Below are 15,564 nucleotides of genomic sequence, written 5' to 3'. Positions count from 1 at the left end.
TCTATAAATCTTCACCTTTGCCTCCACAAGATTGTGGTCAGACATCCCTCCAGCTGCCCTTCTCAGCACATTAACATCCAAAAGTCTATCTTTTATGCTCTTATCAGTTATCACGTAATCCAGTAATGCCCTTTGACCATCTATTCATATGTATATATGTATATGTATATGTATGTATATCTCTCTTTTTAATCCAGATATTCCCAATCACCAGTCCTTTTTTAGCACATAAATCTACAAGCTCTTCACCATTTCCATTTACAACACTGAACACCCCATGTACACCAGTTATACCCTCAACTTCCACATTACTCACCTTTGCATTCAAATCACCCATCACTATAACCCGGTCTCTTGCATCAAAGCTGCTAACACACTCACTCAGCTGCTCTCAAAACACTTACGTCTCATGACCAGGTGCATAGGCACCAGTAATCACCCATCTCTCTCCATCCCTTATCAATCTAGAATTTATCTTCTTATACTCAATTACATACTCCCACAACTCCTGCTTCAGTAGTGATACTCCTTCCTTTGCTCTTGTCCTCTCACCAACCCCTGACTTTACTCCCAAGACATTCCCAAACCACTCTTTACTCTTGAGCTTCATTTCACTCAAAGCCAAAACATCCCGGTTCCTTTCCTTAAACATACTACCTATCTCTTCTTTCTTCTCATCTTGGTTACAGCCACACACATTCAAACACCCCAATATGAGTCTTCGAGGAGGATGAGCTATTTCAAAGGGGGGGGTCAGGTCCTAGCTTCCTGCTCCCTCTCCCTTTAGTCGCCTTCTGTGACACACGGGGAATACGTGGGAAGTATTCTTTCTCCCCTATCCCTTGGGATATATATAATTTTCTGTTTTCTTTCATGCATTTGTTGCTGTTTCCTGTGGAACAGGATGGCCTCAGGTGCCAGTTGGTTTGGATGGTATTGTAGTAGAATTCATTAAGAAAGGGGGAGGCTGTGTTGTGGAAGAATGGAGTGAAAAAGATTTTGAGTGATTGGGGACTGAACATACAGGAGGGTGATAGACATGCAAGGAATAGAAAGGATTGGAGCAACGTGGTATACCAGGGTCGATTTGCTGTCAATGTCGGACTGACCCAGGGCATGTGAAATGTCTAGGGTAAACCATGGAAAGGTTTGTGGGGCCTGGATGTGGATAAAGAGCTGTGGTTACGGTGCATTACACATGACAGCTATTGAGTGTGAACGAATGTGGCCTTTTTTTGTCTGTTCCTTGCACTACCTCACAAGCAGGGGGCAGTAATGCAGTTTCCTGTGGGGCAGGGTGGCACTGGGAATAGATTGTAAGCAAGCAAGTATGAATATGTATTTGTGTATACATGTATGTATCTCTGTATGTGTATGTATGGGCATTTTTGTTTATATATATTTGTATATAAGTCAGTAGGCCATTCTTCATCTGTTTCCTGGTGCCACCTTACTGACATGGGAAATGGAGATTAACTATAATAATAATAATAAAAAGATACATATATATAGTATAGGGTAAATAAAGTGCGTAAGTGAAGGGGGGTAATGGGGAGGTGATAACAAGTAGTGGTGATGTGAGAAGGAGATGGAGTGAGTATTTTGAAGGTTTGTTGAATGTGTTTGATGATAGAGTGGCAGATATAGGGTGTTTTGTTCGAGGTGGTGTGCAAAGTGAGAGGGTTAGGGAAAATGATTTGGTAAACAGAGAAGAGGTAGTAAAAGGTTTGCGGAATATGAAAGCCTGCAAGGCAGCGGGTTTGGATGGTATTGCAGTGGAATTTATAAAAAAAAAAAGGGGGTGACTGTATTGTTGATGGGTTGGTAAGGTTATTTAATGTATGTATGATTCATGGTGAGGTGTCTGAGAATTGGCGGAATGCTTGCATAGTGCCATCGTACAAAGGCAAAGGGGATAAAAGTAAGTGCTCAAATTACATAGGTATAGGTTTGTTGAGTATTCCTGGGAAATTATATGGGAGGATATTGATTGAGAGGGTGAAGGCATGTACAGAGCATCAGATTGGGGAAGAGCAGTGTGGTTTCAGAAGTGGTAGAGGATGTGTGGATCAGGTGTTTGCTTTGAAGAATGTATGTGAGAAATACTTAGAAAAGCAAATGGATTTGTATGTAGCATTTATGGATCTGGAGAAGGCATATGATAGAGATGCTCTATGGAAGGTATTAAGAATATATGGTGTGGGAGGCAAGTTGTTAGAAGCAGTGAAAAGTTTTTATTGAGGATGTAAGGCATGTGTACGTGTAGGAAGAGAGGAAAGTGATTGGTTCTCAGTGAATGTAGGTTTGTGGCAGGGGTGTGTGATGTCTCCATGGTTGTTCAATTTGTTTATGGATGGGGTTGTTAGGGAGGTGAATGCAAGAGTTTTGGAAAGAGGGGCAAGTATGCAGTCTGTTGTGGGTGAGAGAGCTTGGGAAGTGAGTCAGTTGTTGTTCACTGATGATACAGCGCTGGTGGCTGATTTGTGTGAGAAACTGCAGAAACTGGTGACTGAGTTTGGTAAAGTGTGTGAAAGAAGAAAGCTGAGAGTAAATGTGAATAAGAGCAAGGTTATTAGGTACAGTAGGGTTGAGGGTCAAGTCAATTGGGAAGTAAGTTTGAATGGAGAAAAACTGGAGGAAGTGAAGTGTTTTAGATATCTGGGAGTGGATTTGGAACCATGGAAGCGGAAGTGAATCATAGGGTGGGGGAGGGGCGAAAATTCTGGGAGCCTTGAAGAATGTGTGGAAGTCGAGAACATTATCTCGGAAAGCAAAAATGGGTATGTTTGAAGGAATAGTGGTTCCAACAATGTTGTATGGTTGCGAGGCGTGGGCTATGTTTAGAGGTGTGCGCAGGAGGATGGATGTGCTGGAAATGAGATGTTTGAGGACAATGTGTGGTGTGAGGTGGTTTGATCGAATAAGTAACGTAAGGGTAAGAGAGATGTGTGGAAATAAAAAGAGCGTGGTTGAGAGAGCAGAAGAGGGTGTTTTGAAATGGTTTGGGCACATGGAGAGAATGAGTGAGGAAAGATTGACCAAGAGGATATATGTGTCGGAGGTGGAGGGAACGAGGAGAAGAGGGAGACCAAATTGGAGGTGGAAAGATGGAGTGAAAAGGATTTTGTGTGATCGGGGCCTGAACATGCAGGAGGGTGAAAGGAGGGCAAGGAATAGAGTGAATTGGAGCGATGTGGTATACAGGGGTTGACGTGCTGTCAGTGGATTGAATCAAGGCATGTGAAGCGTCCGGGGTAAACCATGGAAAGCTGTGTAGGTATGTATATTTGCGTGTGTGGACGTGTGTATGTACATGTGTATGGGGGGGGTTGGGCCATTTCTTTCGTCTGTTTCCTTGCGCTACCTCGCAACCGCGGGAGACAGAGACGAGGAATAAAAAAAAAAAAAAAAAAAAAAAAAAAAATATATATATATATATACATATATATATATATATATATATATATATATATATATATATATATATATATATATATATATACATATATATATATATATATATATATATATATATATATATATATATATATATATGTATATGTTTGTGTAAATAAATTATACATTTCCTTTTTCCATAGCCAGAGGTTGAACCATCATGTGACATTCATTTTTTCATTTCATTTCAAGCTAGAAGTTTCAGTTTTCTAAATTGTTTCTTACATTTTTCATATGTATATATATGTATGTGTGTGTGTGTGTATATGTGCGTATGTATGTGTGTGTTTGTGTGTGTGTGTGTGTGTGTGTATATATATATATTTTTTTTTTTCTGTATCCCGCGTTTGCGAGGTAGCGCAAGGAAACAGACGAAAGAAATGGCCCAACCCACCCCCATACACATGTATATACATACGTCCACACACGCAAATATACATACCTACACAGCTTTCCATGGTTTACCCCAGACGCTTCACATGCCCCGATTCAATCCACTGACAGCACGTCAACCCCGGTATACCACATCGCTCCAATTCACTCTATTCCTTGCCCTCCTTTCACCCTCCTGCATGTTCAGGCCCCGATCACACAAAATCTTTTTCACTCCATCTTTCCACCTCCAGTTTGGTCTCCCTCTTCTCCTCGATCCCTCCACCTCCGACACATATATCCTCTTGGTCAATCTTTCCTCACTCATTCTCTCCATGTGCCCAAACCATTTCAAAACACCCTCTTCTGCTCTCTCAACCACGCTCTTTTTATTTCCACACATCTCTCTTACCCTTACGTTACTTACTCGATCAAACCACCTCACACCACACACTGTCCTCAAACATCTCATTTCCAGCACATCCATCCTCCTGTGCACAACTCTATCCATAGCCCACGCCTCGCAACCATACAACATTGTTGGAACCACTATTCCTTCAAACATACCCATTTTTGCTTTCCGAGATAATGTTCTCGACTTCCACACATTCTTCAAGGCTCCCAGAATTTTCGCCCCCTCCCCCACCCTATGATCCACTTCCACTTCCATGGTTCCATCCGCTGCCAGATCCACTCCCAGATATCTAAAACACTTCACTTCCTCCAGTTTTTCTCCATTCAAACTCACCTCCCAATTGACTTGACCCTCAACCCTACTGTACCTAATAACCTTGCTCTTATTCACATTTATTCTTAACTTTCTTCTTTCACACACTTTACCAAACTCAGTCACCAGCTTCTGCAGTTTCTCACATGAATCAGCCACCAGCGCTGTATCATCAGCGAACAACAACTGACTCACTTCCCTGGGGATAGGGGTGAAAGAATACTTCCCACACATTCCTCGCGTGTCGTAGAAGGCGACTAAAGGGGACGGGAGCGGGGGGCCGGAAATCCTCCCCTCCTTGTATTTTTTTTAACTTTCTAAAATGGGAAACAGAAGAAGGAGTCACGCGGGGAGTGCTCATCCTCCTCGAAGGCTCAGATTGGGGTGCCTAAATGTGTGTGGATGTAACCAAGATGTGAAAAAAGGAGAGATAGGTAGTATGTTTGAGGAAAGGAACCTGGATGTTTTGGCTCTGAGTGAAACAAAGTTCAAGGGTAAAGGGGAAGAGTGGTTTGGGAATGTCTTGGGAGTAAAGTCAGGGGTTAGTGAGAGGACAAGAGCAAGGGAAGGAGTAGCAGTACTCCTGAAACAGGAGTTGTGGGAGTATGTGATAGAATGTAAGAAAGTAAATTCTCAATTAATATGGGTAAAACTGAAAGTTGATGGAGAGAGATGGGTGATTATTGGTGCATATGCACCTGGGCATGAGAAGAAAGATCATGAGAGGCAAGTGTTTTGGGAGCAGCTGAATGAGTGTGTTAGTGGTTTTGATGCACGAGACCGGGTTATAGTGATGGGTGATTTGAATGCAAAGGTGAGTAATGTGGCAGTAATGTGGTATACATGGGGTGTTCAGTGTTGTAAATGGTGAAGAGCTTGTAGATTTATGTGCTGAAAAGAGACTGATGATTGGGAATACCTGGTTTAAAAAGCGAGATATACATAAGTATACTTATGTAAGTAGGAGAGATGGCCAGAGAGCGTTATTGGATTACGTGTTAATTGGCAGGCGCGCGAGAGAGACTTTTGGATGTTAATGTGCTGAGAGGTGCAACTGGAGGGATGTCTGATCATTATCTTGTGGAGGCTAAGGTGAAGATTTGTATGGGTTTTCAGAAAAGAAGAGTGAATGTTGGGGTGAAGAGGGTGGTGAGAGTAAGTGAGCTTGGGAAGGAGACCTGTGTGAGGAAGTACCAGGAGAGACTGAGTACAGAATGGAAAAAGGTGAGAACAATGGAAGTAAGGGGAGTGGGGGAGGAATGGGATGTATTTAGGGAATCAGTGAGGGACTGCGCAAAAGATGCTTGTGGCATGAGAAGAGTGGGAGGTGGGTTGATTAGAAAGGGTAGTGAGTGGTGGGATGAAGAAGTAAGAGTATTAGTGAAAGAGAAGAGAGAGGCATTTGGACGATTTTTGCAGGGAAAAAATGCAATTGAGTGGGAGATGTATAAAAGAAAGAGACAGGAGGTCAAGAGAAACGTGCAAGAGGTGAAAAAAAGGGCAAATGAGAGTTGGGGTGAGAGAGTATCATTAAATTTTAGGGAGAATAAAAAGATGTTCTGGAAGGAGGTAAATAAAGTGCGTAAGACAAGGGAGCAAATGGGAACTTCAGTGAAGGGTGCAAATGGGGAGGTGATAACAAGTAGTGGTGATGTGAGAAGGAGATGGAGTGAGTATTTTGAAGGTTTGTTGAATGTGTTTGATGATAGAGTGGCAGATATAGGGTGTTTTGGTCGAGGTGGTGTGCAAAGTGAGAGGGTTAGGGAAAATGATTTGGTAAACAGAGAAGAGGTAGTAAAAGCTTTGCGGAAGATGAAAGCCGGCAAGGCAGCAGGTTTGGATGGTATTGCAGTGGAATTTATTAAAAAAGGGGGTGACTGTATTGTTGATTGGTTGGTAAGGTTATTTAATGTATGTATGACTCATGGTGAGGTGCCTGAGGATTGGCGGAATGCGTGCATAGTGCCGTTGTACAAAGGCAAAGGGGATAAGAGTGAGCGCTCAAATTACAGAGGTATAAGTTTGTTGAGTATTCCTGGTAAATTATATGGGAGGGTATTGATTGAGAGGGTGAAGGCATGTACAGAGCATCAGATTGGGGAAGAGCAGTGTGGTTTCAGAAGTGGTAGAGGATGTGTGGATCAGGTGTTTGCTTTGAAGAATGTATGTGAGAAATACTTAGAAAAGCAAATGGATTTGTATGTAGCATTTATGGATCTGGAGAAGGCATATGATAGAGTTGATAGAGATGCTCTGTGGAAGGTATTAAGAATATGTGGTGTGGGAGGCAAGTTGTTAGAAGCAGTGAAAAGTTTTTATCGAGGATGTACGGCATGTGTACGTGTAGGAAGAGAGGAAAGTGATTGGTTCTCAGTGAATGTAGGTTTGCGGCAGGGGTGTGTGATGTCTCCATGGTTGTTTAATTTGTTTATGGATGGGGTTGTTAGGGAGGTGAATGCAAGAGTTTTGGAAAGAGGGGCAAGTATGAAGTCTGTTGGGGAGGAGAGAGCTTGGGAAGTGAGTCAGTTGTTGTTCGCTGATGATACAGCGCTGGTGGCTGATTCATGTGAGAAACTGCAGAAGCTGGTGACTGAGTTTGGTAAAGTGTGTGAAAGAAGAAAGTTAAGAGTAAATGTGAATAAGAGCAAGGTTATTAGGTACAGTAGGGTTGAGGGTCAAGTCAATTGGGAGGTGAGTTTGAATGGAGAAAAACTGGAGGAAGTGAAGTGTTTTAGATATCTGGGAGTGGATCTGGCAGCGGATGGAACCATGGAAGCGGAAGTGGATCATAGGGTGGGGGAGGGGGCGAAAATCCTGGGAGCCTTGAAGAATGTGTGGAAGTCGAGGACATTATCTCGGAAAGCAAAAATGGGTATGTTTGAAGGAATAGTGGTTCCAACAATGTTGTATGGTTGCGAGGCGTGGGCTATGGATAGAGTTGTGCGCAGGAGGATGGATGTGCTGGAAATGAGATGTTTGAGGACAATGTGTGGTGTGAGGTGGTTTGATCGAGTAAGTAACGTAAGGGTAAGAGAGATGTGTGGAAATAAAAAGAGCGTGGTTGAGAGAGCAGAAGAGGGTGTTTTGAAATGGTTTGGGCACATGGAGAGAATGATTGAGGAAAGATTGACCAAGAGGATATATGTGTCGGAGGTGGAGGGAACGAGGAGAAGAGGGAGACCAAATTGGAGGTGGAAAGATGGAGTGAAAAAGATTTTGTGTGATCAGGGCCTGAACATGCAGGAGGGTGAAAGGAGGGCAAGGAATAGAGTGAATTGGAGCGATGTGGTATACCGGGGTTGACGTGCTGTCAGTGGATTGAATCAAGGCATGTGAAGCGTCTGGAGTAAACCATGGAAAGCTGTGTAGGTATGTATATTTGCGTGTGTGGACGTATGTATATACATGTGTATGGGGGTGGGTTGGGCCATTTCTTTCGTCTGTTTCCTTGCGCTACCTCGCAAACGCGGGAGACAGCAAAAAAAAAAAAAAAAAAAAAAACGTATACGTTGAGATGGATAGGTATGTATATTTGTGTGTGTGGACGTGTATGTATATACGTGTATGTGGGTGGGTTGGGCCGTTCTTTCATCTGTTTCCTTGCATTACCTCGCTAATGCGGGAGACAGTGACAAAACAAAATAAATAAATGAATAAAATAGTATAGGGGATAGGGGAGAACAAATACTTCCCACATATTTCCTGCGTGTCGCAGAAGGCGACTAAAAGGGAAGGGAGTGGGGGGCAGGAAATCCTACCTTCTCATTTCTTTTTTTTTTAATTTTCCAAAAGAAGGAACAGAGAAGGGGGCCAGGTGAGGATATTCCCTCAAAGGCCCAGTCCTCTGTTCTTAACGCTACCTCGCTAACACGGGAAATGGCAAATAGTACGAAAAAAGTAGTTACAACAATATTATATGGTTGTGAGTCATGGGCTATAGATAGGGTTGTGCGGGGTGGTAGATGTGTTAGAAATGAAATGTTTGAGGACAATATGTGGTGTGAGGTGGTTTGATCGAGTAAGTGATGAAAGGGTAGGAGAGATGTGTGGTAATAAAAAGAGTGTGGTTGAGAGAGCAGAAGGTGTATTAAAATCGTTTGGTCACATGGAGAGAATTAGTGAGGAAAGATTGACAAAGAGGATATATGCGTCAGAGGTGGAGGGAACGAGGAGAAGCGGGAGACCAAATTAGAGGTAGAAGGATGGATTGAGAAAGATTTTGTGTGATCAGGGCCTGAACATACAGGAGGATGAAAGACATGCAAGGAACAGAGTGAATTGTAAATCTTTTCAATCCCCGACCTGGAATTTTGACATTACACACTACACTGCTTCATTCAAGCAGGGCTACTTGAGCTCACAGCTAGTCACTTTATTCAACCTTTTTCTTTTTAAAGGACATAATTGACAACTTTCAGCTATGGTCAGTAGTTACGTTTTTGTAATAGACTTACAGCCACTACTTGTATAACCTGTGGTTTGACAGCTTTGACATTACTAACTAATTGTACAATTATGTTACTGTTCCATTACAAATGTCCTGAACTGATCAGTGGTAACCTTTGTAAAAAAAAAAAAAAAAAAATTGTCTACATTTCTTCAGCAATCTCCAGAAGACTGCAATGATTATTGAAAGGGTATCAATCCTGTGAAACATGTACCCATGTTTGCTTCCTGTTATATCTGCAGTTTGTCTCACTTACAGTTACCTTTGTATACCTTAAACAATCATCAAAAGTAACTACAATGGAAACATGATCAGAAAAAAGGAAAGTTTATTTATGTCATTCTATACAATATCAAACTTATAACACTAATTTCTACATAATGCTCAAAAGTACAAGCAGTATTAAGTCTCTGACCTCCCCCAAAAATCATCTGGAAACTTAAAAGTTATGAGCACTGAAATTAAAAACTCTATTACACTTCCCATTTCTTTGCAACATAAATTTTTCATAGATATAACACTTAAGGAGTTACTTAAAGAATAAATAAAAAGGCCAATGCAATAAATCCCCTAATGTACTTAAAAAACTACAAGATTTAAGGGCTATGATTATGAAATATCTGAACATGTAAATGGAAATTAGTAAATGTGTTGTCCTCAAAATCATCTGCAAACCTGCTGTAAACAAAGAAAAGCATGCAGCATAAAAAATGGGACATATACACTGGAAAGAAAAAATTAAGCATTTTGTGAGAAAAGAACTTCACATACCTACAAATAATATTCTTCATGACTGCACACACACATTACTACTTTTACCTGCATCAAGTTTACAAAACTTTTGACTATGACAAAGAAATTATATTTCAATGAACTTCACAATGATAACTCTTCCTTTACAAAGCCCAAAATTTAAACTAAAGTTTTGTCGGAATATGTAAAAGACCTTTATGCACTATAGAGAACTTGATTAACCTTTATCGAATTATTCACCTTTCATGAGTTTGTACCATACAAATCTGGAATGATTGGAATATCTATCATATCTTCACTATAAATACAATACATCTATGACTAGAGCATATAATTAAAGAGTATTCTTATGACTAGCTATTGCTCACAGGGTCAATGCGTAATGGCAGAGTCTAGATTCTTCATTACTAGTGATGGCAAACTACTAGCATGTATGCCATAAACCTCACAAACAAGTGTACTGTATATGATACAATGATCATAAACAAATACAGTATAGCATATTAATATGTTACAATGCCCATGAACAAATACACCATATATGCTACAGTGTTCATGAACAAAAATACCATTTATGCTACAGTGGTGGCAAGGGGACACATTACAACAAATCATCTTTGTACAGATTTGTAAACAGTTTCCTGAAACTCAACAACCCAAGAAATCTACATCAATGACACACACTTCAACAATAAGCATGTACATTAATGAAAACACGTGATATGGAAGTACGCCATCACTAGTTACCTTACAGTCACCAAGTGTAATCTCAATCAACAAGAAATGGGGAAAAAAAGGAACTGACCAATAACATGTAGGAAGCCAACCTAAATCTTGTAGCAATACATTCAATATTGTCTTGTGGTTGGGTAAAAAATTTTTATAAAGTAACAAATGATTAAAAAATCTTGACCCATAATAATGAGTAAGATGTAAATTGCATATGTAAAAAAATTAACAAAATACTTATTTATACGCAAATATACATATCTTTTACTATTATTGTACAAAAGTATTATAACATTTTCTGGCAGTTATATGGTGCTGAGGAGTATGAAACTAGTAATAACAGTTTTTAGGACTCGAAAGTAATAATCGCCACTTGGCTTTCTTAAAAATACTTGAAAAGTTAGTCTTTTGAAATGTCTAGTACAAAGATTCTGAACTAATGGCAAAAACATCATATTTAGTGGACCTACAAAGCTCCCTCTAGGAAAGAATCATCTGTCATACTGATGCAAATTTTAAATATTATGTAAAGTACCTGACCTTAAGACAATAACGGGTCAAACTAAGGAAAATTCTACATCATCAGAGAAGTACTTAACCCCACATGGAGAATGAATAACTTTGATGAAAATATTGAATATGAATCAATATACAACAGGAGAACTAACGGGATGCTGCTTACCTCTGAACATCTGATTTTCTTGACAGCCCCCTAAAACTACTGCAAGACTTGCATAATCAATTTTTCTTGGAAATATGATCTTTTCATATTCATCACTTTCAAAACCTTTTCTAATACTGGAACAACCCATATTCTCCCATTATATAATGTAAACTGAGACCAACTATCACACTGGCATGGGACAATTAATTTGCAGCTATTGTCTTGTCATACGTATTTTCTATAGCGTTACAATTTCAACTGTACCATCTTGGCAATTTATGCCTATTTTCTGGTATGTAAATCCAGTTTCTTTAGTAACAGTATCTCATTTAATGGCTGCTATGTGACACAATAATATATTCTTAAATAAAATGTCTATTTTCAGTTGTCAACATGATGAGATCTTGTAATTTGGTAACTTTTTTTTTCAAAGTTATCTTAAAAGTAAGCCTGGATAATACAAGAACCTAACATTATCAGTATACAATTCATCTTGCATATTACTTAAATATGTTACTAGTACTCATCAGTAACAATAAAACATTCTTTGTTTTGACCAGAAAAAGTTTGTAAAACACTTTGTTGGTGATGGCTGACTAACTAGGTTCTACAGGATGAATTCAACACGATAGTGATACCTCCCAAACCAGGATTAAATGGTGTGCAATGATGTACAGTTCTGAGACAAAAAGGGTATACCTTATGTGAGTACTTTTTGTTTGATTTGTTTAAACATTTTCAATAAAAAGTATCTCTACTATGTAGTATTTTATTTTAACCTAAAAACAATTATCTTTAGCGTCAGCAAATTGGGTGGCAACAGAAATCAGTTCCATGCATATGACCAATGCTTCATTACACCTTTGCTGGATGTATACACACATATACTACCTTATCAATGGTTTCAAACTGTTTGTTGGCTGTCTTTATTGGGGCAATATCTATTATGCCTCACTTAAGGCTTAATGGCAATGCCAAAAGGCCTTAAATCTCTCTGGCAGTGTGAATGTCATACTCTACTGACCAAACCTGTATTACATTGGTTAAAAATGTCTTTCACAGGCACTTTGTTATCTAGTTTGTTTATAATTTACATGTTTTCCTTCATGTGGATGTGCAAACTTTTACTGGGTGCCTTCTTTGTGAGGAGGTCAGGCATGGTTTTGGTATGGGACACTTTGTGCGTGAGAGAGAGAGAGAGAGAGAGAGAGAGAGAGAGAGAGAGAGAGAGAGAGAGAGAGAGAGAGAGAGAGAGAGAGAGAGAGAGTCCAGTAAGTAGAATTAAGTAGGGACATAAGGTGGCAGCATTTCGAAGAGATAATAGGTTGGAACATTAAAAGACAGTAAGTAGCAGTAGCTGGTAGGAACATTAGGTAGGAGCCTCTGAAAACACGTTGCTAGAGTTGCCTTCTGCCAGTGGCCAGTTAAGTGTGAAGCATTAAAAACTACAAAGCATTACCAGTTATGGAGACTCGGATGCTGTGGACATCCCTTTAATGGAGTTCTTGAAGGGAACAGACATTAAGAGATACAGAAAGATAGATACATTGATAAAATCTAAATGAAACAATAGAAGTAATACATTGCACTCGTCATACTGTAAAGTGCAAGAAAAGTTCACTCTGTTTCAAATAACTTCAAGATATTCATGAAAAAAAACATGCAAGAGGATTGAGATAAGAGATGTTGGAAAAGCCAACAGAAGTGTTACTGGACAATCAGATGCCCATTTGCACACACCAACTAATCAGGACTTAGTTTTCTGATGGAGAAGAAACACATCCACGTGAACAAAACATCCTTAACATGATTTAGTACATATGTTTTCTCCTGTAACTCAGACACTAAAAAGTCCTCCAAACATTCAGGTCATGGAGAATCTGGCACTCAAAATGCCTGGGTCTGGGAGGTATTGCTATACAGAGATAATATGTTTGGGGGGAGAGAGAGAGAGAGCTGCCTCTGTCCTCATTTCCAAAGGAGTATGAATTTGTACCATAACAGGCTTACACTTTCCATGTCTTCATTTCTTGCGCAAAAAACAAACAAACATGCAAACTATGTATAAAGAATAATTCAGAAGAATCTTATTCATCAGACAAATCTTCTAAGGAAATGCTTAAAAGTGGGTCATAAAAGTCTGTATGTTTCACATTTCAAACAGCAAAAGACTATAACTACCATACCAATTATATACTTTCATTTGCACTTTTCCCAAACCTTTCCAGAAATTTTGATGATCTGAATCTTTATTACCAGATTAACAGTTGCATTACCTATGGATTAAACACTGTATTTATAAGACTAGAAACACGAAGTATTAAAGAATTTTCATGGTATCAAAATATTGACATTTGTTTTAACAACACTACTTATAAAATGCAACAGCAAATTCATATTAAAAAAGATGTATATGTATGCATGCACACATTATTCCATGTATTAATAAAATCTACAACAAAGTTTCATACACAGTTCCCTACTTTTGATCCAAGATACTCTCAGTATGATCAGGCTTCTGCTATGTTTCTCCTATGTTACATATGAAACTATAAAAATATTTCTTATTAACCTAATCTGGACTTCAATTCAAATGTATTGCAACAAATTACTTCTAATACAATTTTATGCAAGACTGAGTTTGTGCTCACATTAATCACAAAATTTACTCTTTAATACTGAAAGGTTTAAAGAGTTTTACATTCATTTGGCATGAATTTTTCTGTGCTTTTTCATATGGTCCCTCCTTGCAAATGCTTTGCCACAATAATCACATACATAAGGTTTCTCCCCAGTGTGGTACCTTAAATGGACGGTGAGCTTGTATCCAGCTTTGAATTCTTTAGCGCAATATTCACAAGTGTATATGCCATCTGATTTCATGAGTTTAGTCTTCTTAACCTTTGGTTTTGGAACAACTGGTGTCATCTGTTGCACTGGTTCACCACCAGAATGCTGATAAACTTCTGTACTATAAGGAATGTGTTTGGACTTTTGGTGTATGCGAAGGACATCTGAACGGCTAAAACGCTCTCCACAGAAGCACACATAGGGTTTCTCTCCAGTGTGAGTGCGTAAGTGACGAGACAGTTTATAAATAGAGCCAAATACTTTCTGGCAAACATTACACTCCTGCTTGCTGGTATCTTCATAAGGTGGTGCATTGAACTGATCAGTAACTTCCACTGGCTCTTCCTTCACATGAATGTTCTCTTCTGTTTTCAGCTGGATTGCTGCTTCCAAATGCTGTTTTTCAATTGTATTATTTTCTTGATTTTTTACAGCTCCTATTTGTTTATTATTTCTAGCCTCAAGCAACATTGCATGGCGAACTTCAGGGTTCATCTTGTGCTTAAGAGCATGAATCTTTAAATGGTCACTACGAGCAAATCTCTTACCACAAAAGCAAGCATATGGTTTTTCCCCTGTATGAGTGCGTCTATGAAGAGTGAGCTTGTCAGATCGAGAGAAAGATTTTGTGCAAATCTCACAAACATGACGTTTTCCTTGATCTTGGGTCACAGTACGTTTCACTGGGTCTTGTGTTGCTTTAACTGCTGGCAAGACTTTCGGCACCACCGAAGTACGAGCAGGTGCAGGTCCTGTGGCAAGAGGGGCTGCCATTGGATATGTTTTAAACACTTGTGGTTCACCTACTGGAAAAAGAGAAGTCTTTTTTTTAGATATGATTTGACACTGTGACTATATACATTAGCTATGTTGGTCTCTTCACTCTAATTGCATTAAAGATATGAAATGTATCTAAGATGAGTTTCTTTGCTAGTCTAGCATTCAGTGTATGAAAAAGCATTACCCAGCGAGTTATATAATTTTACAATGCCGTCTAATGTTGGCAGCAAGGGTGAAGATTTATAGTGGTTTCTGGAAAGGGGGAAATGTTATGAGTGACAGTTGGGTGGTCAAATTAAGTAAGCTTGGAAAAGAGGCTTGTGTGAGAGATTGAGTGTAAAATGGCAAGTTACTGGGAAAGCTACTGAATGGTGTGTGGAGTTTTTACATAGTGAGTAAGGTGTGAATGAAGGCAGAAAGGTGGATGAGAGATCCCACGTGAAAGTGGGGCTGCAGCAGGGGGTGTGTGACGTTTCCATGGCTTTTTAATCTGTTTACAGATGGGGTGATGAGAGGTAAATGCAGGGGTCTCAGAGAAAGAGGCAGGTATGCAGTCTGTTGGGGGTGGGACCACAAAGGTGAGTCAGTTGTTTGCTGATGACAAATCCAAGTGAGAAACTGCAGAAGCTGGTGTCTTGAGTTTGGGAGAGTGTATGAAAGATCAAAGCTGAGTGTAAACGTGAAGAAAAGCAAGCTTATTAAGTTTAACAATGGAAAGAGACAGGTTAGTTGGGGTGTGAGTTTGAATGGAGAAAACTTAAAGAGGACATGGGAGTGGACAAACAC

The 15,564-nt window shown here is 39.5% G+C and overlaps 2 protein-coding genes across 7 annotated transcripts in view; one reads left to right on the top strand and one right to left on the bottom strand.

Annotated features, from left to right (window-relative positions):
- alc (5'-AMP-activated protein kinase subunit beta-1) overlaps positions 1 to 11,908 on the top strand; it is a 45,112-nt gene extending 33,204 nt beyond the window's left edge. For both annotated transcript variants that reach the window (XM_071661568.1, XM_071661570.1), the window contains exon 7: positions 11,709 to 11,908. The gene's annotated coding sequence lies outside the window, so the exon portion shown is untranslated. The remainder of the gene's footprint in view (positions 1 to 11,708) is intronic.
- A 417-nt stretch (positions 11,909 to 12,325) lies between these two features.
- The window catches only part of LOC139748491 (zinc finger protein 516-like), a 34,036-nt gene continuing 30,797 nt past the window's right edge, over positions 12,326 to 15,564 (bottom strand). For 4 of the 5 annotated variants that reach the window (XM_071661567.1, XM_071661566.1, XM_071661565.1 and 1 more), the window contains one exon: positions 12,326 to 14,804. In XM_071661567.1, coding sequence (XP_071517668.1) covers positions 13,852 to 14,804 — 953 coding nt within the window. In that variant the 3' untranslated portion in view covers positions 12,326 to 13,851. The remainder of the gene's footprint in view (positions 14,805 to 15,564) is intronic. The other variant, XM_071661564.1, reaches the window with a different exon arrangement.

This window comes from Panulirus ornatus, unplaced genomic scaffold, assembly GCF_036320965.1.
Source record: "Panulirus ornatus isolate Po-2019 unplaced genomic scaffold, ASM3632096v1 CTG_496_pilon, whole genome shotgun sequence".
Lineage (NCBI taxonomy): Eukaryota > Metazoa > Arthropoda > Malacostraca > Decapoda > Palinuridae > Panulirus > Panulirus ornatus.
Note: the sequence above shows the minus strand (reverse complement) of the source record. Positions and strands in the feature narration are given on the sequence as shown.